At 39.7% G+C, this 26,557-nt stretch overlaps 1 protein-coding gene across 1 annotated transcript in view; it reads left to right on the plus strand.

The window, feature by feature from the left end:
- Positions 1–26,557, plus strand: part of F8 (coagulation factor VIII) — a 249,234-nt gene that overhangs the window by 56,295 nt on the left and 166,382 nt on the right. The window contains exons 7-8 of the mRNA XM_075999764.1: positions 22,797–23,018; positions 26,141–26,402. Coding sequence (XP_075855879.1) covers positions 22,797–23,018; positions 26,141–26,402 — 484 coding nt within the window. The remainder of the gene's footprint in view (positions 1–22,796; positions 23,019–26,140; positions 26,403–26,557) is intronic.

Here is a 26,557-nt window from a genome sequence, read left to right on the forward strand (position 1 = left end):
CTAATTTAAATACTGTATGATGGGTGGACCAAGATGGCAGAATAGGACTCTTCAGCAATCACCTCCTCTTAGAAACATCAAACTATCCATGCATTAAATTACCTTCACAAGAGCTAAGAAAACCTGAACACATGTGAGACTGTGAAGCCCTTTTGGACCATGAAGGTAACTTAAAACTATAGTTGGATGGTAAGAGGATTGGTTCTTGGTGACTGAGGCCCTTGCCCTCAAGCCATTACAGTACCAAACGTGGGAAATCCTCCTGGATTCATGATTTCTACACTGGAAAAACGTGATCTGGAGGCAGACATTCAGCTTTACCACCATACCGGGTCCCTCCACAGGAAATACACTTCTGCATCTGTCCATGGGTTGGACTACAAGTAGACCTGGGTTGAACCACTCAAGGCCAGCTATGGACAAAGAGAGGGGGTGGGACTAGTGGCTGCCAGCATGGGGAACTTGGTGGTGGCTGACCATTTCTGCCAGAGGAGATGCTGCACCAGAGAGGCTGTTTATGGGCACCAAGCTGTGGGAAGCATGATTCACAGATCCTCCAGACTTGAGGGCCTGGCTGGCTCTCCCACGTGGTCTGTGTCCCATCTGTGGATCTCTCACACGCCCATCCAAGTTGGACACTGCATTAGCAGCACAACCATCATGAGACTTGCATCTAACCTGGGCTTAGGGCGCCCTCTTGTGCTGAAATTGAATATAACAGCCAGTCCACTCAATTTCTAAAGAAGCCCACTGAAATAGAACAATCCCAAACAAAGCCAGACTGCAAAGACTGGAAAAAATACCCAGTTCTTCAATGTGTAGCCAGAGATGCATATCTACAAAGAATAAAAATAGCCTAGGATAGATGACCTCACCAAATGAACAAAGCAAGGTACCAGTAACTAATCCTAAAGACATGCAGATGAATGATCTGGTAGACAAAGAATACAAAATAGCTGTTTTAAGAAAACTCAATGAACTTCATGAAAACACAGAGAAACAATTCAGACATTTATCAGAGAAATTTAAATAATGAAAAATTAAACAGAAATCCTGAAACTGAAAATGATAATAAACAAAATGAAAAATGCATCATCAGCAGAGATGATCAATCAGAAGAAAGAATCAGCAAGCTTGAAGGCAGTTTATACAAAAATAAATATACAGTCAGAGTAGAAAAAAGAAACAATGAGAAGTAAAGAAGAAAACGTATGGGATATATGGGACACTAAAAAGTAAAAAGTAAATCTATATGTTGTTGACATATAGATTTAGTAATCTAAAAAGTAAATCTATATGTTGTTGACATTCAAGAGGGGCTAGAGAATAACAAAAGTGTAGAAAGCTTATCCAGAGCTCTCTTTCAATAATAGCAGAAAGCTTTCCAAATCTGGAGAAAATACAAATATCCAGATACAGGAAGGCCAAAGATCACCAATCAAATTCAACCCAAAAGACCATCTCAAGACATATAATCAAGCTTTCAAAGGTTAAAGACAAAGAGCAGATCCTGAAACAGGCAAGAGAAAAGAAGCAAATAACATATAAGGGAATTCTAACATGCCTGGCATCAGACTTCTCAGCAGAAACCCTACAAACCAGGAGAGAGTAGGATAATATATTCAAAGTGCTGAAGGGAAAAAAATTATCTTTCGAGCAAGAATACTGTACCCAGCAATGTTATCCTTCAAAAATGAAGGAGAAATAAAGACATCCCCAGACAAACAAAAACTGAAGTTCATTACAACCAGACCTGTCTTACTGAAAACGCTAAAGGGAGTTCTTCAATTGAAAGAAAGGGATCCTATTGAGTAACACAAAAACGTCCAAAGGTATAAAAACAACAGGTAAAAAAAGTAAGTATCCAGACAAATTCAGAATACTCTAACATGATAACTGTGGGACATAAACTTCTTATATCTTTAGAAGGAAGATGAAAAGACAAAAGTGAATAAAATAATTAAAAACTACAATAATTCGTTAAAGGATAAGCAATATATAAATCATGACATAAAACATAAAATGTGGAAGAGTAACAGAGTTAAAGTGTAGCGGGTTGATTTTTTTTTTTCTTGTGATCAAAATTAAGTTGTTATTAGCTCAAAATAACCTGTTGTAACAATAAGATGTTTTGGGTAAGCCTCATGGTAACCACAAAGCAAAAACCTTTAATAGGCCGGGCATGGTGGCTCACGCCTGAAATCCCAGCACTCTGGGAGGCCAAGGCGGGTGGATCGCTCAAGGTCAGGAGTTCAAAACCAGCCTGAGCAAGAGCAAGACCCTGCCTCTACTAAAAATAGAAAGAAATTAATTGGCCAACTAAAATATATATATAGAAAAAATTAGCCGGGCATGATGGCACATACCTGTAGTCCCAGCTACTCGGGAGGCTGAGGCAAGAGGATCGCTCGAGCCCAGGACTCTGAGGTTGCTGTGGGCTAGGCTGATGCCACGGCACTCTAGCCCAGGCAACAGAGTGAGACTCTGTCTCAAAAAAAAGACAAACCTTTAATAGATACACTAAAAAATTTAAAAAAGCAAGGGATAAAAACATACTGATAGAGAAAATCACTTAACCACAAAGCAAGACAGTAAGAGAGGAAGAAACAAAGCATCTATTAAAATAACTATAAAACAAGTAAAAATATGACAGTACCAAGTTCTTATCTATCAATAATCAACTTGAATATAAATGCATTAAATTCTCCAACTAAAAAATAGAGAGTAGCCAAATGGATAAAATAAGAAGTTCAAACTATATATTTCCTAACAGATATTCGTTCACCTGTAAGGACAAACATAGGCTGAAAGTGAATGGATGAAAAAAGATATTCTATACAAATGGAATCCAAGAGAAAGCAGAAGTAGCTATACTTATATCTGATAAAATATACTTTAAGTCAAAACTATAACAAGAAACAAATGAAGCCATTATATAATGATAAAAAGTTGATACAAGAGGACATAACATTCATATATATCATATATATATATATACATACATACACCCAAAACATTGAAGATCCTAAATATATAAAGCAAACATTAATAGATATAAAGGGAGAGATAAACAGCAATAAAATATTAGTAAGGACTTTAATATCTCACTTTCACCAATGGACAGATCATCCAGACAGAAAATAACAAAGAAACATCAAATATGAACTGCATTTCAGACATTTACAGAACATTCCACCCAACAGCTGCAGAATGCACATTCTTCTCAATTGCACATGGAACATTCTCTAGGATAAATCATGTTAGGTGACAGAACAAGTCTTAAATAATTCAGAAAAACTGAAGTGTCTTTTTTGACAACCATGGAATAAAACTAGAAATCAACAATAGGAGGAACTTTGGAATCTGTACAAATACATGGAAATTAAACAACATACTCTTAAGCAACTAATGGGTCAGTGAAGAAATTAAAAGAGAAATTTAAAAACTTCTTGAGGCAAATGAAGATAGAAACACAACATACCAAAAGTTATGGGATATAACAAAAGCAGTCCTTAGAGAAAAGTTTATAGCAAAAAAGCCTATATCACAAACTAGAAAAACAAGAACAAACCAAACCCAAAATTAGTACAAGGAATGAAATAATAAAAATCAGAGAAAAAAAATAATCAAAATAGAGAATTAAAAATTACAAAAGAACAAATAATGAAGCTATTCTTATATCAGATAAGAAAGACTTTAAATCGACATTTCCATGTGGACTTTAGAGTGGGCACAACTCTTCTCTAAGGGCCCTACCCCCAACCTGTGCTGTCAAGGGCAGATACACCAGTGAACAAAACAAACACCGCCCAGCCTTCATGGTTCTTCAAGTAGAAAGATTGATTTCATTAAGAGTCAAAATTTTATGGCGGACGAATAACACCGCCAGACAGAGGGTCTCTGCAGAAAAGACCGATTCTAGCAGAAACTAGAGGAAAGAAGCAAGAAGACGAGCATACAGCGGACAAGGGCCGGAAGGAGGGGTACCTGAGACCCCGGGAGACTCCACGGGAGGAGGCTGTGGAGGAGAACTGGAGGCTGAGACCACCGGAGCAGCCCAGAGACCAGCGGCAAGGGTAGGTGGATCTGCTGTTTCCCCTCCCCTGCATTCGGGACTGCTGGTGGGCTCCCCAGCGGGTGGAGAGACCTGCGGACATCAGCCCAGAGACTGCCGCCGCCTGCCAACGGTGAGCCTGTAGCAGACGTGGCACCAGGTTCCCAACTTCCTCCGGGCACCTCCATGTGCACGGAGAGCCGCGCGGCAGGCGCCATATTGCCTCCTCCTCCCCTCCGCCGACCCTACCCGCGGCTGCCCAGAGAGACAATACAGCCACCAGCCGGAGGCACCTCCAGGGAACGGGACCTTCCCGTTTGGGACCCCGCCCGCCCTCCCAGGTGCTGCTGGCACCGTGTTCCCAGTAAAACGGTGCCGACTCAGAGGCTGAGAGACATAGACCCAGCTTGGGCTCCCTGTAGGTGAATTAGGACCAGAAATCCTCTCCCTGGTGGGAATACAGTTTGAACTCTGGGACCCAGAGTTCGGACCTGCAGACCAGATCCCCTGCACCGAGGGCAGCATTGCCCGGGGCACAGAAGGATTATACGTGAAGAGCCTACTGAGGTCTGTGTGCCTCCAGGGGTGGATCGGCGTCCTAGAGGGCAACCCTCCTCCCAGGAGGAGGCCGTGCGCCCAACCCAGGTGGCGTTCCTGTGCAGGGAACCTCCCCGCCGGCATCACAGTCCGGGGAGGCCTGGTGGCTTGTGGTCTGGCCTGCTGGCAGAGGCCCAGGAGTAGCTGCGGAGTTGGGGAGGGTGGAAAGAAGCGAGGCCTGCTGCAGACTGCGGGTCTCAGACAGCCCCACCCCCACACCCAGACTTTCTGGCTGAGCGGGACCATTCCAGCCCCGCCCAGACAGCAGAGAACAGAACTTTGACCCCTGCTAATGGCCTGAGGGCAGGCTTACCCAACCCAGCTCCGCCCAGAACGAGAGCTGATAACAGGACTCAAAATCAACACCATAGCCTGTTCCTCCAAGCAAACGCCACCTACTGACAGGGACGGCATCTTGCACAGCCTTTCCACGGCACCCACTGACTCAATATACAGGGAGTGGTCCAATTTCACCCACAGGCACCACCTAACACCTCAGAAAATAAACAAGGTGTGTGAATACCCAAACAATAACCTAAGGAAAGAAACAACAACTGATCGACATGGGAAGAAATCAGCGAAAGAACTCAGGAAATATGAAGAACCAAACGGAAAACACCCCCCCCAAAGAGGAGCACCAGCCCCCTAGAAACGGACACCGACCAAAATCAGGCAACCAATATGACAGAAGAGGAATTTCGTATGTGGAACATAAGAACACTCACCCAGCTGCAACAACAACTCAACAACCAACACCAAGAAACCACAAAAAGTCTCCAGGATATGAGAAAAGAAATAGACACATTGAAGAAAAGTGTAACCGAACTCCTGGAAATGAAGAATCAATTCAAGGAACTACAAAATACAGTGGAAAGTCTCAAGCACAGGGTAGATGAAGCAGAAGAAAGAATCTCAGAGCTTGAAGATAACACCCTCCAATTAAATAAATCAGTCACAGAAATACAGCAGAGAAACAAGAGAAAAGAGCAAAGTCTACAAGAGCTGTGGGATTATGTGAAAAAACCTAACGTGAGGGTCATAGGTTTAGCCGAAGGGGAGGAAGACAACACTCAAGGGCTGGACAAGCTTTTTGAAGATATAATAGAGGAAAATTTCCCAGGCCTTGCTCAAAATCTCGATATACAAGTTCAAGAAGCCCAGAGGACCCCTGGGGGATTCAATGCAAACAGGAAGACGTCACGTCATGCAGTCATCAGACTGACCAAAGTATCAACTAAAGAGGCCCTTCTAAGAGCTGTAAGACAAAAGAAGCAAGTGACATACAAGGGAAAGCCAATTCGAATAACATCAGACTTCTCTAATGAGACTTTACAAGCAAGGAGAGACTGGGGCCCCATTCTCACTCTTTTGAAACAAAACAATGCCCAGCCTAGAATATTATTCCCTGCAAAACTAAGCTTCATATATGAAGGAGAAATAAAAACATTCTCAGACAAGCAAAGGCTCAGAGAATTCACCAAGACAAGACCAGCCCTACAAGAAGTACTTAAAACAGCGTTATGCACGGAACATCATAATAATAATCCACGGATATAAAAACAACCAAAACCCAAAGATATTAAAGGCCAGATATTACAATGGATCAAGACAGAAATCATAGCAACAACATCCAACCCAACAGAATGATCAGTAATCTACCTTACCTATCAGTTCTCTCAATAAATGTGAATGGCTTAAACTCTCCACTCAAGAGACATAGGCTGGCTGAATGGATAAGAAAATACAGGCCAAGCATATGCTGTCTTCAGGAAACACATTTAACCTGCAAGGATGCACATAGACTAAAAATAAAAGGGTGGAGATCAATATTCCAAGCAAATAGAAGCCAAAAGAAGGCTGGTGTGGCAGTTCTAATTTCAGACGATTTAGCTTTTGAACCAACAAAAGTAGTAAAAGACAAAGAGGGTCATTATATAATGGTGAAGGGCACAGTCCAACAAGAAGAGATAACAATTTTAAATATATATGCACCCAACTTAGGTGCACCCAGATTCATAAAGCAAACCTTACTGGAGCTAAGCAAATGGATTAATAGCAACTCCATAATCGCCGGGGATTTCAACACCCCACTGACGGCACGAGACAGAACCTCCAAACAGAAAATTAATAAAGAAATAATGGACTTAAACAAAACTCTAGAACAATTGGGTCTGACAGACATCTACAGAACATTCTACCCAAAATCCACTGAATATACGTTCTTCTCATCAGCTGACGGGACATTCTCTAAGATTGACCATATCCTAGGACACAAAGAAAATCTCAAGAAATTTAAAAAAATAGAAATCATACCATGTACCTTCTCAGATCACAGTGGAATAAAACTAGAAATCAACCCTAACAGAAACTCACATTTCTACACAAAAACGTGGAAATTAAACAACCTCCTACTAAATGATTACTTCGTAAATGAAGAAATCAAGACGGAAATAAAAAACTTCTACGAAGAAAACGACAATGGAGAGACAAGTTATCAACTCCTCTGGGACACAGCTAAAGCAGTTTTGAGAGGAAAGTTTATCTCCATAAATGCCTATAACCAAAAGGCAAGAAGATCACAAATAGACAATCTAATGAAACGACTCAAAGAGCTGGAAAAAGAAGAACAGACCAACCCCAAACCCAGCAGAAGAAGTGAAATCAACAAGATCAAATCAGAACTAAACGAAATTGAAAACAGGAAAGCTATTCAGGAGATTAATAAAACAAAAAGTTGGTTCTTTGAAAAAATAAACAAGATTGACACACCGTTGGCTAAGCTAACGAAAAGCAGAAAAGAGAAATCTCTAATAAGCTCCATCAGGAATAAAAAAGGAGATATCACAACTGATCCCAAAGAGATACAAGATACAATTTATGAATACTACAAAAATCTTTATGCACACAAACTGGAAAATGTGGAGGAAATGGACAAATTTCTAGAAACACACAGCCTCCCTAGGCTCAAACAGGAAGAAATAGATTCCCTGAACAGACCAATCTCAACAGCTGAAATAGAAACAGCAATTAAAAATCTCCCTAAAAAGAAAAGTCCCGGTCCAGATGGCTTCACACCTGAATTTTACCATACTTACAAAGAAGAACTAGTACCTATCTTGCAGAAACTATTCCACAACATCGAGAAGAACGGAAACCTCCCCGACACCTTTTATGAAGCGAATATTACTCTGATACCAAAACCAGGAAAGGATGCAACAAAAAAAGAAAACTACAGACCAATATCCCTAATGAATATAGATGCAAAAATTTTCAACAAAATCTTAGCTAACCGAATCCAGACACTTATCAAAAAAATAATCCACCACGACCAAGTGGGCTTCATCCCAGGGATGCAGGGATGGTTCAACATATGTAAATCTATAAATGCAATTCACCACATCAACAGAAGCAAAAACAAAGACCACATGATCCTTTCAATAGATGCAGAAAAAGCTTTTGACAAAATTCAACACCCTTTCATGATACGAACACTTAAGAAAATAGGCATAGAAGGGACATACCTAAAAATGATACAAGCCATATATGACAGACCCATAGCCAACATCATACTGAATGGGGAAAGATTGAAATCATTCCCACTTAGAACTGGAACCAGACAAGGCTGCCCACTATCTCCACTTCTGTTCAACATAGTGCTGGAAGTCTTGCCTACAGCAATCAGACAGGAAAATGGAATCAAAGGTATCCAAATAGGGGCAGAAGAGATCAAACTTTCACTGTTTGCTGATGATATGATATTGTATCTAGAAAACCCCAAGGATTCAACCAAGAAACTCCTGGAACTGATCAATGAATTTAGTAAAGTCTCAGGATACAAAATCAATACACAGAAATCAGAGGCATTCATATACGCCAACAACAATCTAATTGAGAACCAAATCAAAGACTCAATTCCCTTCACAATAGCAACAAAGAAATTAAAGTACCTAGGAATATATTTAACCAAAGAGGTAAAAGACCTCTACAGGGAGAACTATGAAACACTGAGGAAGGAAATAGCAGAGGATGTAAACAGATGGAAATCCATACCATGCTCGTGGATCGGCAGACTCAATATCATCAAAATGTCTATACTACCCAAACTGATCTACAGATTCAATGCAATACCTATTAAAATCCCATCAGCATTCTTCACAGATATAGAAAAAATAATTTTACGCTTCGTATGGAACCAAAGAAGACCCCGAATATCAAGAGCAATTCTAGGCAACAAAAACAAAATGGGAGGCATTAATATGCCAGATATCAAACTATACTACAAAGCTGTAGTAATTAAAACAATATGGTATTGGCACAAAAACAGGAATATTGACCAGTGGAACAGATGTGAGAATCCTGATATAAAACCATCCTCATATAGCCATCTCATCTTTGACAAAGCAGACAAAAACATACGCTGGGGAAAAGAATCCCTCTTCAATAAATGGTGCTGGGAAAACTGGATAGCCACCTGTAGAAGGCTAAAACAGGACCCACACCTTTCACCTCTCACAAAAACCAACTCACGCTGGATAACAGACTTAAACCTAAGATATGAAACTATTAGAACTCTAGAGGAAAAAGTTGGAAACACTCTCCTAGACATCGGCCTGGGCAAAGAGTTTATGAAGAAGTCCCCAAAGGCAATCACAGCAGCAACAAAAATAAATAAATGGGACATGATCAAACTACAAAGCTTCTGCACAGCCAAAGAAATAGTCATGAAAGTAAACAGACAACCTACAGAATGGGAGAAAATTTTTGCATCCTATGCATCCGATAAGGGACTGATAACTAGAATATACTTAGAACTCACGAAAATTAGGAAGAAAAAATCAAATAACCCCATTAAAAAGTGGGCAAAGGACTTGAACAGAAATTTTTCTAAAGAAGACAGAAGAGTGGCCAACAAACATATGAAGAAATGCTCAACATCTCTAATCATCAGGGAAATGCAAATCAAAACCACAATGAGATATCACTTAACCCCAGTGAGAATGGCCTTTATCAAAAAATCTCCAAACAATAAATGCTGGTGTGGTTGCGGAGAGAGAGGAACACTCCTACACTGCTGGTGGGACTGCAAACTAGTTCAACCTCTGTGGAAAGCAATATGGAGATACCTTAAAGCGATACAAGTGAATCTACCATTTGATCCAGCAATCCCATTTCTGGGCATCTACCCAAATGATCCAGTGACACTCTACAAAAAAGACACCTGCACTCGAATGTTTATAGCAGCACAATTCATAATTGCAAGGCTGTGGAAACAGCCCAAGTGCCCATCAATCAAAGAATGGATTAATAAAATGTGGTATATGTACACCATGGAGTACTATTCAGCTCTAAGAAACAATGGTGATATAGCACACCTTATATTTTCCTGGTTAGAGCTGGAACCCATACTACTAAGTGAAGTATCCCAAGAATGGAAAAACAAGCACCAGAAATATTCTCCAGCAAACTGGTATTAACTGAGTAGCACCTAAGTGGACACATAGGTGCTACAGTAATAGGGTATTGGGCAGGTGGGAGGGGGGAGGGGGGCGGGTATATACATACATAGTGAGTGAGATGTGCACCATCTGGGGGATGGTCATGATGGAGACTCAGACTTTTGGGGGGAGGGGGGGAAATGGGCATTTATTGAAACCTTAAAATCTGTACCCCCATAATATACCAAAATAAAAAAAATAATTAAAAAAAAAAGACTTTAAATCAACAACAGTAAAAAAAAAGACAAAGATTATCATTATATAATGATAATGGTGTCAATTCAACAAGAAGATATAATAACCACACACACACACACACACACACACATATATATACCTAACACTGGAGCCCCTAGGTTTATAAAACAAACACCACTAGACCCAAATAAATAAACAGCAACACAATAATTGTAGGAAACTTCAACACTTCTCATACAGTGTTGGTGGGAATGTAAATTAGTACATCCACTATGGAGAAAAGCATGAAGATTCCTCAGAAAACTACAAATAGAACTACCACATGATCCAGTAATCCCACTACTGGGTACATATATCCAAAGGAAATGAAATTAGTATGTCCAAGAGGTATCTGCACTCCTATGTTTATTGCAGCACTACTCACAATAGCCAAGATATACAATCAACCTCAATGTCCATCAATGGATGAATGGATTTTCAAAAAATGAAATACTATTCATCCATAAAAAAGATGAAATCCTGTCATTTCAGACATGGATGAGCTTGAAAGACATTATGTTAAATGAAATAAGCCAGAAAGAGAAAGATAAATACTGCATGATTTCATTCATAAGTAGAATCTAAAAAATTTGATCGCATAAAAGTTGAGAATAGAATAGTGGTTACCAGAGACTGGGGAGAATAGGGGTGGGAGATCATGGGGAGAGGGTGGTCAATGGGTACAATGTTACATTTATATGGGAAGAATAAGTTCTGGTGCTCTATTGCACATCAGGGTGACTATAGTTGACAATAATGCATAGCATATCTCAAATAGCTAGAAGAGAGAATTTTGAATGTTCTCACAACAAAGAAATGATAAATGCTTAAGGTGATGGATATGCTGGTTACCCTGATTTGGTCATTAAACACTACGTACATATATCGAAACATCGCATTTTACCCCATAATTATATACAATTATGTGTCAATAAAAAAGTTTTAAAAAATAAAATTGCCCAACAGGATAAACAAAGAAGACACCCCCCCCCCAATTATCATTGTGGCATTGCAGAGCACAAAGAGAAGATACTTAAAGCTTCCCTTGGAGAAACAGGTCAGAATGCAAAAAATTGGAATTAGAATTACAATATAATGGAGCAAAAGATCTTAAAAGATCTAAGGGAAAAATTATTTTAACCTAGAATGTATAATCAGTTTTATGGGAAGAAAAAGACATTTTTAGAAATGGGAAGAACTTAGAAGCCACAGTAAAAGTAGAGAGTAATTTAAAGAGGAATTTGGGAGATTCTTCAATCCAAGAAAATAATGAAGGAAGAGGAGGGATATTTTCTTTCTTAATTCGTTCCTGTATTTTCCAATAATTCCATAATGAAAATGCATAATTTTAGAATTGCAAAACAAATTAAATTTAAAAACGTGCATGTCCCTGCTCTCACATAGCTTATAGTAGAGAGAGATAACAATCAAATAATCATAATAATAAATGGAAAATTAAAAGCTGAGCTCCCCGGATCAAGATGGCAGACGAGAAACACCGCCAGACAGAGTGTCTCTGCAGAAAAGACAGATTCTAGAAGAAATTAGAAGAAAGAAGCAAGAGGACGAGCATACAGCAGACAAGGGTCGGAAGGAGAGGTACCTGAGACCACGGGAGACTCCACGGGAGGAGGTTACAGAGGAGAACTGGAAGCTGAGACCACCAGAGCAGCCCGGAGACCAGCGGGAAGGATAGGTGGATCAGTCACCTTTCCCCTCCCCTGCATCTCCAACTGCTGGTGGGCTCCACAGCGGGTGGAGAGACATGTGAACACAAGCCCAGAGACTGCTGCCACCAGTGAGCGGTAAGCCAGTAGCGGACGCGGCACCAGGCTCCCAATTCCCTCGAGCACCTCCATGTGCACAGACCCGAGCTGCACCACAGGTGCCATATTGTCTCCTTCTCCCCTCTCCCGACCCTACCCGCGGCTGCCCAGAGAGACAATATAGCCACCAGCCAGAGGCACCTCCAGGGAATGGGACCTTCCCTTTTGGGACCCTACAGCTGACTAAGGGGAACTCAGACTGTGAGCTCTCTACCCGCCAGCCCTCCCAGGTGCTGCCGGCACGGTGATCCCAGGAGAACAAGGCAGACCCTGAGACTGAGAGACATAGACCCAGCTTGGGCTCCCTGTGGGCGAATTGGGACTGGCACTCCTCTCCCTGGAGGGGGTATAGTTTGAACTCTGGGGCCCAGAGATCAGACCTGCAGACCAGATCCCGTGCACCGAGATCTCGCATTGCCCAGGGCACAGAAGAGATATACGTGAACAGCCTACTGAGGTGTGTGTGCCTTCAGGGGCAGATCAGCGTCCTAGAGGACAACGCTCCTCCCAGGAGGAGGCCATGCACCCAGCCCAGGAGGCGTTCCTGCGCAAGGAACCTCCCCTCCAGATTCACAGTCCGGGGAGGCCTGGTGGCGTGTGGTCTGGCCTGCTGGCAGAGGCCCAGGAGTAGCTGCAGAGTTGGAGAGGGTGGAAAGAAGCAAGGCCCGCTCCAGACTGTGGGTCTCAGACAGCCTCACCCCCACACACAGATATTCTGATTGAGCGGGGCCATTCCAACCCTCCCTGACAGCTTTTCCTGGAAGCAGAGAAAGGAACTTTGACCCCTGATAACGGCATTGGTGGTGACTGAGGGTAGGCTTACCCAACCCAGCTCCACCCAGACTCTCTCCTAGACCAGACCTCACTGAGGGGGAGAAAAGGACACACCTGGAAGTCCCAGGGCCCCACCGACCACCTGAGGCACTAGAGTGCCTCTCTACAGAAAAAAGAGCTGATAACAGGACACAAAAACAACAGCGTAGACTGTTCCTCCAAGAAAGCACCATCTACTGACAGGGAGGACATCCTGCACACCCTTTTCACAGCATCCACTGACTCACTATACAAGGAGTGGTCAAATCTCATCCACAGACATCACCTACAAGCTCAGAAACTAAACAAGGTGTGTGAATACTCCAAACAAAAACATAAAGGAAAGAAACAACAACTGATCAACAGGGAAGAAATCAGCAAAGGAACTCAGGAAATATGAAGAACCAAATGGAAAACAAACCCCCAAAGAGGACCACGAGCCCCCTAGAAACGGACACCAACTAAAATCAGGCAACCAAAATGACAGAAGAGGAATTCCGTTTGTGGATCATAAGAAAACTCAACGACCTGCAAGAACAACTCAATAACCAACACAAAGAAACCACAAAAAGCCTCCAGGACCTGGAAAAAAAGTTCACTAAAGAAATAGACACAATGAAGAAAAGATTAACCAAACTCCTGGAAATGAAAAATCAATTCAGGGAACTACAAAATTCAGTGGAAAGCCTCAAAAACAGGGTAGATCAAACAGAAGAAAGAATCTCAGAGATTGAAGATAACACCTTCCAATTAAATACATCAGTCACAGAGATAGAGCAGAGAAACAAGAGAAAAGAGCAAAATCTACAAGAGATATGGGATTATGTGAAGAAACCTAATGTGAGGGTCATAGGGTTACCAGAAGGAGAAAAAGACAACACGCAAGGATTGGACAAGCTTTTTGAAGATATAACAGAGGAAAATTTCCCAGGCCTTGCTCAAAATCTCGATATACAAGTTCAAGATGCTCAGAGAACCCCTGGGAGATTCAATGCAAACAGGAAGACGTCACGTCATGCAGTCATCAGACTGACCAAAATATCAACTAAAGAGGCCCTTCTAAGAGCTATAAGATGAAAGAAGCAAGTAACTTACAAGGGAAAGCCAATTCGAATAACACCAGACTTCTCTAATGAGACTTTACAAGCAAGGAGAGCCTGGGGTCCCATTCTCACTCTTCTGAAACAAAACAATGCCCAGCCTAGAATCTTATTCCCTGCAAAACTAAGCTTCGTATATGAAGGACAAATAAAGACATTCTCAGACAAGCAAAGTCTCAGAGAATTCACCAAGACAAGACCAGCCCTACAAGAAGTACTCAAAACATTGTTACGCATGGAACACCATAATAAAACCTCACAAATATAAAACCAACCAAAACCCAAAGATTAAAGGCCAGATAATACAATGGCTCAAGAGATAAATCAAAGCAACATCCAACCCAACAGAATGAACAGTAATCTACCTTACCTATCAGTTCTCTCAATAAATGTGAATGGCTTAAACTCTCCACTCAAGAGACATAGGCTGGCTGAATGGATAAGAAAATATAGGCCAAGTATATGCAGTCTTCAGGAAACACATATAACCTGCAAGGATGCATATAGACTAAAAGTAAAAGGGTGGAGATCAGTATTCCAGGCAAGAGGAAGTCAAAAGAAGGCTAGTGTGACAGTTCTAATTTCAGACGATTTAGTTTTTAAACCAACAAAAGTAGTGAAAGACAAAGAAGGTCATTATATAATGGTGAAGGGCACACTTCAACAAAAAGAGATTACAATTTTAAATATATATGCACCCAACTTAGGTGCACCCAGTTTCATAAAGCAAACCTTACTGGATCTAAGCAAATGGATTAATAGCAACTCCATAATCACCGGAGATTTCAACACCCCACTGACGGCACAAGACAGATCCTCCAAACAGAAAATTAATAAAGAAATAATGGACTTAAACAAAACCCTGGAACAATTGGGTCTGACTGACATTTACAGGACATTCTACCCCAAATCCACTGAATAAACGTTCTTCTCATCAGTTTACAGGACATTCTCTAAGATTGACCATATCCTAGGACACAAAGTAAATCTCAAGAAATTAAAAAAATAGAAATCATACCATGTACCTTCTCAGATCACAGTGGAATAAAGTAGAAATCAACCTTAACAGAAACTCACATTTTTTTGTTTTATTTTATTTTTATTTTTTATTTCATCATATTATGGAGGTACAAATATTGTTAGGGTTACAAATATTTCCCCTGCCCCCTCACTCCCTCCAATGTGTCCAATCCCCCGGTGGTGTGTGTCACACACGTTATGGAAGCATACACCCCTTTCCTCCTATCCCCTACCACCTGCCCACCACCCGATAAAAAGTTTTGTTTTGATTTTTTTTTACAATTTGGTTATATTGTATATCTTTGCCTCTCCCTAAGAAAGGATAGAGTTATGCCCTTCCCTTCCCTTCCAAAATACTCGCCACCTCCCTAAGATTGGGTCCCCCTCCCCCCGAATCCCTGGTGAGCATTCCCACTATTTGATAGCCATAGTTTTAATCAGTCAGTACCAATTTGATGGCGAGTAGATGTAGAGCCCATTTTACATGTCTTGTGTCGCCTCACTTTGGATAACGGGCTTAAGCTTAATCCAGGATAGCATAAACGGTGCTAGCTCACCATCATTTCTTAGGATTGAGTAATATTCTATTGTGAGGATATACCACATTTTAGTTATCCACTTATGAATTGACGGGCACTTGGGTAGTTTCCATGACCGTGCAATAGTGAATTGTGCTGTTATAAACATTCAGGTGCAGATGTCTTTATAATACAATGTCTTATGCTCTTTCGGGTAGATGCCCAACAATGCTATTGCAGGGTCGAATGGAATTTCTATTTCTAGCTGTTTGAGGTATCTCCAAATTCTTTTCCACAAAGGTTGCACTAATTTGCAGTCCCACCAGCAGTGTAGGAGTGTTCCTGTCTCTCCGCATCCTCGCCAACATTTGTTGTTTTGGGATTTCTTGATATAGGCCATTCTCACTGGGGTTAGGTGGTATCTCATTGTGGTTTTGATTTGCATTTCTCTAATAATTAGAGAAGTTGAGCATTTTTTTATATGTTTGCATGCCATTATTCTGTCTTCTTTGGAGAAGTTTCTTTTCGTTTCTTTTGCCCATTTCTTGATGGGATTGTTTGATGTTTCCTTGTTAATTCTTTTAAGTTCTAGATAGATTCTTGTTATTAGACCTTTATCAGAGGTGTAGAGAGCAAATATTTTCTCCCACTCTGTGGGTTGTCTATTTGCTCTACTGATGATTTCCTTGGCTGTGCAGAAACTTTTTAATTTGATCAGATCCCATTTATTTATTTTTGATGCTGCAGTCATTGCCTTGGGTGTCTTCCTCAAAAATTCTTTGCCTAGGCCAATGTCTGATAAGGTTTTCCTAACATCTTCTTCTAGGATTCTTAAGGTTTCATGCCTTAAGTTTTAGTCTGTATCCATCTCGATTGAATTTTTGTGAGAGGTGAGAGGTAGGGATCCTGATTCACTCTTATGCATGTAGCTAGCCAGTTTTCCCAGCACCATTTATTGAAGAGAGATTCTTTTCCCCAATGTATATTTTTGTCAGCTTTACAAAGATTAGATTACTGTATACTGATGGTTTCATCTCTGGTATCTCAGATCTATTCCAGATATCTATGCTTCTGTTCTTGTGCCAGTACCAAGCTGATTTGACTATTATTGCTTTATAGTACAGCTTGAGGTCAGGAAGGAAGACTGATGCCTCCCAGTTTGTTCTTTTTATTTAAGATTGCTTTGGCTATATGAGGTTTTTTCTGGTTCCATACAAAGTGAAGAATTATTTTTTTTCTAGATATGTAAAGAATGCTGATGGCATTTTGATGGGAATTGCATTGATTCTGTAGATCACTTTAGGTAATATTGATATTTAAACTATATTGATTCTACCAATCCATGAACATGGTAGATTTTTCCATCTGTTTAAATCTTCTGCAATTTCTTTTTTTAGTGTTTCATAGTTCTCCTTGTATAAATCTTTTGTATCTTTCATTAGGTATACTCCTAGATATTTAATTTTCTTTGGGGCTATAGTAAAGGGTATTGCGTTTTTGATTTTAGTCTCTGCTTGATGGTTCTTGGCATATATGAATGCTTCTGACATGTGTATATTGATTTTATAACCTGAAACTTTACCAAATTCGGTTATCAAGTCTAGGAGTCTCTTGGAAGAGTCCATGGGGTTTTCTAGGTATAATATCATATCATCGGTGAAGAGCGAGAGTTTGATTTCATCTGCCCCCACTTGGATGCCCTTAATACCCCTCTCCTGTCTGATTGCTATCGATAGGACTTCAAGTGCTATGTTGAATAGGAGAGGAGATAGCAGGCACCCTTGTCTAGTTCCGGATCGAAGGGGGAAGGATTTCAATTTTTCTCCATTTAGAATGATATTAGCAGTGGGTTTGTCATAGATGGATTTAATAAGTTTAAGATATGAGCCATCTATGCCTATTTTGTTAAGAGTTTTTATCATAAAGGTGTGTTGGACTTTGTCAAATGCTTTTTCTGCATCTATTGACAGAATCATATGGTCTTTGTTCTTGATTTTATTTATGAAGTGAATTGCACTTATAGACTTGCGTATGTTGAACCATCCTTGCATATCTGGAATAAAGCCAACCTGGTCATGGTGAATTATTTTTCTGATGTGCTGCTGAATTCTATTCACTAAAATTTTATTTAGTATTTTTGCATCTGTATTCATGAGGGATATTGGTCTGTAATTTTTTTTGTTGTGTCCAGACACTCACATTTCTACACAAACTCAGGGAAATTAAACAACCTCCTACTAAATGATTACTTCATAAATGAAGAAATCAAGATGGAAATACAAAAATTCTATGAACAAAATGACAATGGAGAAACAAGTTATCAAATCCTCTGGGACACAGCTAAAACAGTTCTAAGAGGAAAGTTTATCTCCATAATTGCCTATAACCAAAAGTCAAAAAGATCACAAATAGACAATCTAACGAAATGACTCAAAGAGCTGGAAAAAGAAGAACAGACCAACCTCAAACCCAGCAGAAAAAGTGAAATCAACAAGATCAAATCAGAACTAAACGAAATTGAAAACAGGGAAGCTATTCAGGAGATTAATAAAACAAAAAGTTGGTTCTTAGAAAAAATAAACAAAATTGACACGCCATTGGCTAAGCTAATGAAAAGCAGAAAAGAGAAATCTCTAATAAGCTCCATCAGGAACAAAAAAGGAGATATCACAACTGATCCCAAAGAGATACAAGATACAATTTATGAATACTACAAAAATCTTTATGCACACAAACTAGAAAATGTGGAGGAAATGGTCAAATTTCTAGAAACACACAGCCTCCCTAAGCTCAAACAGGAAGAAATAGAATTCCTGAAAAGACCAACCTCACGAGCTGAAATAGAAACAGCAATTAAAAATCTCCCTAAAAAGAAAAGTCCCGGTCCAGATGGTTTCACACCTGAATTTTACCACACTTACAAAGAAGAACTAGTACCTATCTTGCAGAAACTATTCCACAATATCGAGAAGAACGGAAACCTCGTCGACACCTTTTATGAAGCGAATATTACTCTGATACCAAAACCAGGAAAGGATGCAACAAAAAAGAAAACTATAGACCAATATCCCTAATGAATACAGATGCAAACATTTTCAACAAAATCTTAGCTAACCGAATCCAGACACTTATCAAAACATTAATCCATCTCGACCAAGTGGGCTTCATCCCAGGGATGAAGGGATGGTTCAACATACGTATATCTATAAATGCAATTCACCACATAAACAGAAGCAAAAACAAAGACCACATGATTCTTTCAATAAATGCAGAAAAAGCTTTTGACAAAATTCAACACCCTTTCATGATACGAACACTTAAGAAAATAGGCATAGAAGGAACATACCTAAAAATGATACAAGCCATATATGACAGACCCATAGCCAACATCTTACTGAATGGGGAACAATTGAAAACATTCCCACTTAGAACTGGATCCAGACAAGGCTACCCACTATCTCCACTTCTATTCAACATAGTGCTGGAAGTCCTGGCTACAGCAATCAGACAGGAAAATGGAATTAAAGGTATCCAAATAGGGGCAGAAGAGATCAAACATTCACTCTTTGCTGATGATATGATATTATATCTAGAAAACCCCAAATATTCAACCAAGAAACTCCTGGAACTGATCAATGAATTTGGTAAAGTCTCAGGATACAAAATCAATACAAAGAAATCACAGGCATTCATATACGCCGACAACAACCTAGTTGAGAACCAAATCAAAGACTCAATTTCCTTCACAATAGCAACAAAGAAATTAAAGTACCTAGGAATATACTTAAACAATGTGGTAAAAGACCTCTAAAGGTCTTTTATGAAAGACCTGTAGAGGTCTTTTCATAATTTATGAATTATGAAACACTGAGGAAGGAAATAGCGGAGGATGTAAACAGATTGAAATCCATACCATGCTCGTGGATCGGCAGACTCAACATCATTAAAATGTCTATACTACCCAAACTGATCTACAGATTCAATGCAATACCTATTAAAATCCCATCAGCATTCTTCACAGATATAGAAAAAATAATTTTACGCTTCGTATGGAACCAAAAAGACCCCGAATATCAAAAGCAATTCTAGGCAACAAACACAAAATGGGAGGTATTAATATGCCAGATATCAAACTGTACTACAAAGCTCTAGTGATTAAATCAATTTGGTATTGGCACAAAAATAGGAATATTGACCAGTGGAACAGATCTGAGAACCCTGATATAAAACCATCCTCTTATAGCCATCTCATCTTTGACAAAGCAGACAAAAACATATGCTGGGGAAAAGAATCCCTTTTCAATAAATGGTGCTGGGAAAACTGGATAGCCACCTGTAGAAGGCTAAAACAGGACCCACACCTTTCACCTCTCACAAAAATCAACTCACGCTGGATAACAGACTTAAAGCTAAGGTACGAAACTATTAGAATTCGAGGGGAAAATGTTGGAAACACTCACCTAGACATCGGCCTAGGCAAAGAGTTTATGAAGAAGTCCCCAAAGGCAACCACAGCAGCAACAAAAATAAATAAATGGGACATGATCAAACTACAAAGCTTCTGCACAGCCAAAGAAATAGTCATGAAAGTAAACAGACAACCTACAGAATGGAAGAAAATTTTTGCATCCTACGCATCTGATAAGGGGCTGATAACTAGATTATACTTAGAACTCATGAAAATCAGCAAGAAAAAAATCAAATAACCCTATTAAAAAGTGGGCAAATGACGTGAACAGAAGCTTTTTGAAAGAAGACATAAGAATGGCCCACAAACATATGAAAAAATGCTCAACATCTCTAATCATCAGGGAAATGCAAATCAAAACCACAATGAGATATCACTTAACTCCAGTTAGAATGGCCTTTATCAAAAATTCTCCAAACAATAAATGGTGGCGTGGATGCGGAGAGAGAGGAACACTCCTACACTGCTGGTGGGACTGCAAACTAGTTCAATCAACCTCTGTGGAAAGCAATATGGAGATACCTTAAAGTGATACACGTGAATCTATCATTTGATCCAGCAATCCCATTGCTGAGCATCTACCCAAAAGATCCAATGACACTCTACAAAGAAGACACCTGCACTCGAATGTTTATAGCAGCACAATTCATAATTGCAAGGCTGTGGAAACAGTCCAAGTGCCCATCAATCCAAGAATGGATTAATAAAATGTGGTATATGTATACCATGGAATACTATTCAGCTCTAAGAAACAACGGTGATATAGCACATCTTATATTTTCCTAGTTAGAGCTGGAACCCATACTACTAAGTGAAGTATCCCAAGAATGGAAAAACAAACACTACATATACTCACCGGCAAGCTGGCATTAACTGAGCAGCACCTAAGTGGACACATAGGTACTACAGTAATAATGTATTGGGCCAGTGGGAGGGGGAGGGAGGGTATATACATACATAATGAGTGAGATATGCACCATCTGGGGGATGATCATGCTGGAAACTCAGACTTGTTGGGGGAGGGGGGAATGGGCATTTATTGAAACCTTAAAATCTGTAGCTCCATAATATGCTGAAATAAAAAAAAAAAAAGCTGAGCATTGTTCTGAAGGAAAATTACACCATTCTAAGTTAACATAATAATAAAGAGTCTGACCTAGACTGGGGACAGATGAGGCTTCCCTGAGGACATGCCAACTGGAACTGAACTTTGAAACAGGATCTAGAATAAGGAAGTGAGACAATGTGAGATGAGATTGGCGAGATACCAGGAACTAACCACTTCGGTACAGCGCTCACCGGCTGCAAAACCTTGCCCACAGCTGGCACTCATAGTCCGCATGATTACTTTTTGTTTGTTTTACTTTACACCAGCTTTACTTGTAATGTAAATCAGAATAGGTAACATATATGTACATGTATTAATTACGTTATTTTTAAATGTTCACAATTTTATTTTGATAAATGAAAAAGTAGAAAAGTCATATCATGGCTGTCGGCTAAAGTCGCTGTGCATATTCATCTGTGGCTATCGACTATAGTCGACGCTGGTACCGAAGTGGTTAAACAAATTAGGGCCTTCTAGTCCTTAGTAGAGAGTTTGGACTTTATTCTATGTGGAATGACAGCCACTGAAGGGTTTTAGGACAGAGGATCTGACTGTAAAAATATTACATCAGTTTCCTTATGGTGAAAGTGTTAGAGGCGAATATGACCAAATGTGGGGAGACTTGTAAAGAAGCTATATCAGTGGTTCAGATAAGAGATAATGATAGCTTGGATTTAGATGACAGTAGTAGTAATAATAGAGAAAAATAGATATATTTGAAAGCTTTAAAGACCAAAATAGGAGATAGCTCTGCCCTCCTAGTTGACAGTGTGGGATCAGAATATATGGCTGCTTGGGTTCAAATCCTGAGCCAATTAATTAACCTCTCTGGACATCAGTTTCCTCTCCTATAAGAGAGGGATGATAATAATAGTTTCTATATTCATAGAGCTGTTATGAGGAATGAATGAGTTAAAACTTTTAAAATATTTGGACCGGGTTTGACATAAAACAAATGCTCAATAAATATTATTAATTATATTTCCATAGTTGGAGTTAGATTAGCTATTGCAGGTGAGAATGGTGATAAAGATAATTCTCACTTGCATAATTTAATGCAGGATGGTGCCATTCACTGAGATGAGGAACTCTGAAGGATAATGAGGTAATGAAGATTGTAAATTTGGTTAGGGACATGTAGGTTTTATGAAATATCCATGTAGAGATATTGAGAAGGTGATGGGATGCGTGAGTCTGGAGTTCCAGGAGAGGTCATGAAAGGAGACAGAAGAAGAAGCAGTCTGAACAGTAGGGGAACAAAACTCAGAAGAGGTGTTGGCACAGAAGCCAAGGGAGGAGACAGTTTCAAGAAGGAATGAACAGTCAACAGGTGCAGATGAAGACTGAAAAATGTCCATTGGATTTAGCAGCATGGTGGTGATTGGTGATCTTGTCAAGAGCTGTTGGTTTGATGGTACCCCAATGTCCTTGGTAAGTTTGTTTACAAGCCAAGGTAATGATGAAATGTGTAAGTCAATTTGTCCGTCCTGTCCTAGCAAGTGTTTTCCATTTCAAATTCTCTACTTCTTAGCCCATAGCTATCTTATTCCTGCTTTACAGGTCTGATTGGATGCCACAAGAAATCAGTCTATTGGCATGTGATTGGAATGGGCACCACTCCTGAAGTTCACTCAGTATTCCTCGAGGGTCATACATTTCTTGTGAGGAACCATCGCCAGGCCTCCTTGGAAATTTCACCAATAACTTTCCTTACTGCTCAGACACTCTTGATGGACCTTGGACAGTTTCTACTGTTTTGCCATATCTCTTCCCACCAACATGGTAATATCTTGGATCTTAAAAACGAGTATTTCAAATATCAAGTTATACTTTTGGTAGAATTTAGTGGACAGTGTATATGAATATAGTGTGTTGCAGAGGGTGGCATACAGTTACTATGTTAGATCTCAATTGAGATCCCCTAGTTGCTACCATCCAGAGTAAAGATTTTACCTTGAGAATAAGAGGGCTTGAGTATTAGTAGTACTGGTAGATTTTTAGTTAAATGCCTGTGATAGAGGGAGAAGAGGTGGTTTAGGGATGAATACGGCAGGGAAAATGGGGAAGACAGTATGTCATTGATTTCCCAGCTTGATCTCATTAACTAGGCTTCAATACTATGGAAACAGGGACTGAAGGTTGTAGCTGAAGAGGTGTTTTATGAAGAGAAATCTAGTGAAATGGAAAAAAAGATCACTGTCTAGGTTGTAACCATAAGGGCTCCAGTATATAAGTAGTGATTCTCAAAGTATTAAATGCAACTATGAGAGAACATTGTAGTGCTAAACATGAGATACCAGACAGCTGGAGGAGAGACACCTGGGAAACTTGGGGCATGTCAAGAGGTAGTAGATTTTAGGAGAAGCAACATGGGAGTGGAAGCTGTTTAGAATATGTGAGGCATCACATGAGGTTTTCTTTTTTAATTAATTAATTTATTTATTTCAGCATATTATGGGGGTACAGATGTTAAGGTTACATATATTGCCCTTGTCCCCCCAACCCCCTTGAGTCAGAGCTTCAAGTGTGTCCATCCCCTAGTTGGTGCGCATCGCACTCATTATGTATGTATATACCCATCCCCTCCCCCCATGTGCCCAACACCTGATAAATGTTATTCCTATATGTCCACTTAGGTGTTGATCCATTAATACCAATTTGCTGGTGAGTACATGTGGTGCTTGTTTTTCCATTCTTGGGATACTTCACTTAATAGAATGGGTTCTAGCTCTATCCAGGAAAATATAAGATGTGCTATATCACCGTTGTTTCTTAGAGCTGAATAGTACTCCATGGTATACATATGCCACATTTTATTAATCCAATGATGTATTGATGGGCTCTTGGGTTGTTTCCACATCTTTGCAATTGTGAATTGTCTGCTATAAACATTTGAGTGCAGGTGTCTTTTTCATAGAGTGACTTTTGTTCTTTTGGGTAGATGCCCAATAATGGGATTGCTGGATCAAATGGTAGATCCACTTGTATCGCTTTAAGGTGAGGTTTTCAAAGACTACTTGATGGGGACTTTGCAAAGGGTCAAAAGTTCTGTGTAAGCAAGTAGGGACAATGATACCTAGTTTCAATTTATTGTTAATGTGACTTCCTTTGTAGCTACCTGGTAGGCAAATTCAGATTGCATCATTATTATCCCCATTTTTTGTCTTGTGTATTTACTCTGCAAACTCTTACTTATGTTAAACTAATAACCCTCTTTACTCTTGTATTATGGCCATTGAGGATCGTCTTAATCAGTTTGTGCTGCTGTAACAGAATTCCACAGACTGAGTAATTTTTAATGGACAGAAATTTATTGGCTCACAATTCTGGAGGCTGGGAAGTTCAATATCAAGGTGCTAGCATCTGACAAAAGCCTTCTTGCTGCAGGTGGAAGGCATCATATGGCAAAAGGGCAAAGACAGGGTGACAGAGAGAGCAAGAGGGGGCAAACCCAGTCCCATTCCCATGAACCCACTGCCAAGATAACAGCATTAGTCCATTCATGAGGGTGAAACCCTCATGACCTAAACATCTCCTAAATGTTCACCTCTCAATACTGTCACAATGGAAATTACATTCCCACATGACTTTTGGAGGGGACAAACATTCAAACCATACAAAGGGTTGATGGATAAAAATGTTAGGAAGACTCTAATCTGTCATGTTTAATAGCACTTCTTTGTTCCTGTTGCTTTCATATTAACCTTCTCTTCAGGTTCCTCATTTGCTTTAGAAAAGAGATTTGATCTTGCATGACAAGATCCATCATTTTTCCCCTTATGTTATATCAGTGACCTTGTTTATAGTCCTCTGTAGTGATTAAGAATAGAAACCTCTTTTTCCAGTATGTTAGATAATATTTATGGGATTTTGACAAGACATTAGGGGACAAAGAGTCATATTGGGTAACAGGAAGCTGATGCACAAACAAAATCCTGCAGACACAGAGGAATAGGTCATTTCCTTGAATACAGATTGATCATTACCCAGTTTGAGGCTGATTCAGTTTAAGAGGAGTTTATTGTTTGTTTTGTTTTAATTTTTTGTATCCTTTTGACAGGTTCTCACCACTTATTTTAATCCTCATTTTTCAGAAAAATGTTTTATCTTATTGGACCTCAAACAAATCCTTTTATCTTGAGATGTCTTGTTCCCCATAATCTAGTAAACAGGTCTCCCTTCTTAGAAGTATTTGATATTCAAAATAGCCCTATGGTGTAAATAGGCAGGTATTTTTAACATCCATACTTTATAAAGCATAACGATGAGACTAAGAATTTTAAACAGACTTGCCACAGAGTTTACAACTAGTCACAGGCAGATATGCTCCTAAAACACATATCTCCTTTATTTTAAGTTGTATCTTTTCATATTTTCACAAACTTAGAATATATCTTAAAATTTATATCTATGCTAACATTTTTCCTGATAAGATATTGTTAAATAAATGATCTGTATTATAATCCGATTGAGGAAATACAGAAATTGTCAGGTGACTGTGGAAATGGGGAGCTGCTCTGGCTGAAAATATGCAGTTTCTCAAGTTTCCTTGTTTATAATTTGGGTGTGGGTGAGTGAAACGCTCAAAGCCAGCTCCATAAGGGAAATATTGATATGTATATAAGACCAAAAAAATAAGTTTTGAAAAAGGAGTAAAATATATGTGGAGGAGAGTCAGGAAGAAGAGTAATGGTGAGTGCAAAGACCAGAGGAAGAAACTAGCAAGTACCAGGTAATCCATAAAGGAATAAATACATAAAGAAGAGTTCTAAGAAGGGATATTGGTATGGAGCGGGGGTCGCTTAAGAGAGCACTGAAGGCCTAATAAAAGAGAGAAAAATCACAGAAGTTAAGGCAGGAAATTCTCATGGGAGTCTGATATTGTTTGGTTTGTCTGACTCCAGATGGCATGGAAGCTTATGTCAAAGTAGATAGCTGCCCAGAAGAACCTCAACTACAGTTGAAAAACAATGAAGAAGAGGAAGATTATGATAATGATCTTGCTGATTCTGAAATGGATGTGTTCAAGTTTGATGATGACAATTCTCCTTCCTTTATTCAAATTCGCTCAGTTGCCAAGAAGCATCCTAAAACTTGGATACATTACATTGCTGCTGAAGAAGCAGACTGGGACTATGCTCCCTCAGTCCTCACCCCTGATGATAGGTAAGCACCTTTTGACTCTTGGCACTATCTCTTCCTCATACTCAAAAGGTTCTCGTCAGTTATTCAAACCAACAAGTCCTTAAGCCATGTTTAGGGTTAGGTACAGGTATGGAATCAAATGGCAAGGGTGTTAACATATTTGGAGACTAACAGCT

This window comes from Microcebus murinus, unplaced genomic scaffold (assembly GCF_040939455.1).
Source record: "Microcebus murinus isolate Inina unplaced genomic scaffold, M.murinus_Inina_mat1.0 scaf005_hap2_Mmur4.0, whole genome shotgun sequence".
Lineage (NCBI taxonomy): Eukaryota > Metazoa > Chordata > Mammalia > Primates > Cheirogaleidae > Microcebus > Microcebus murinus.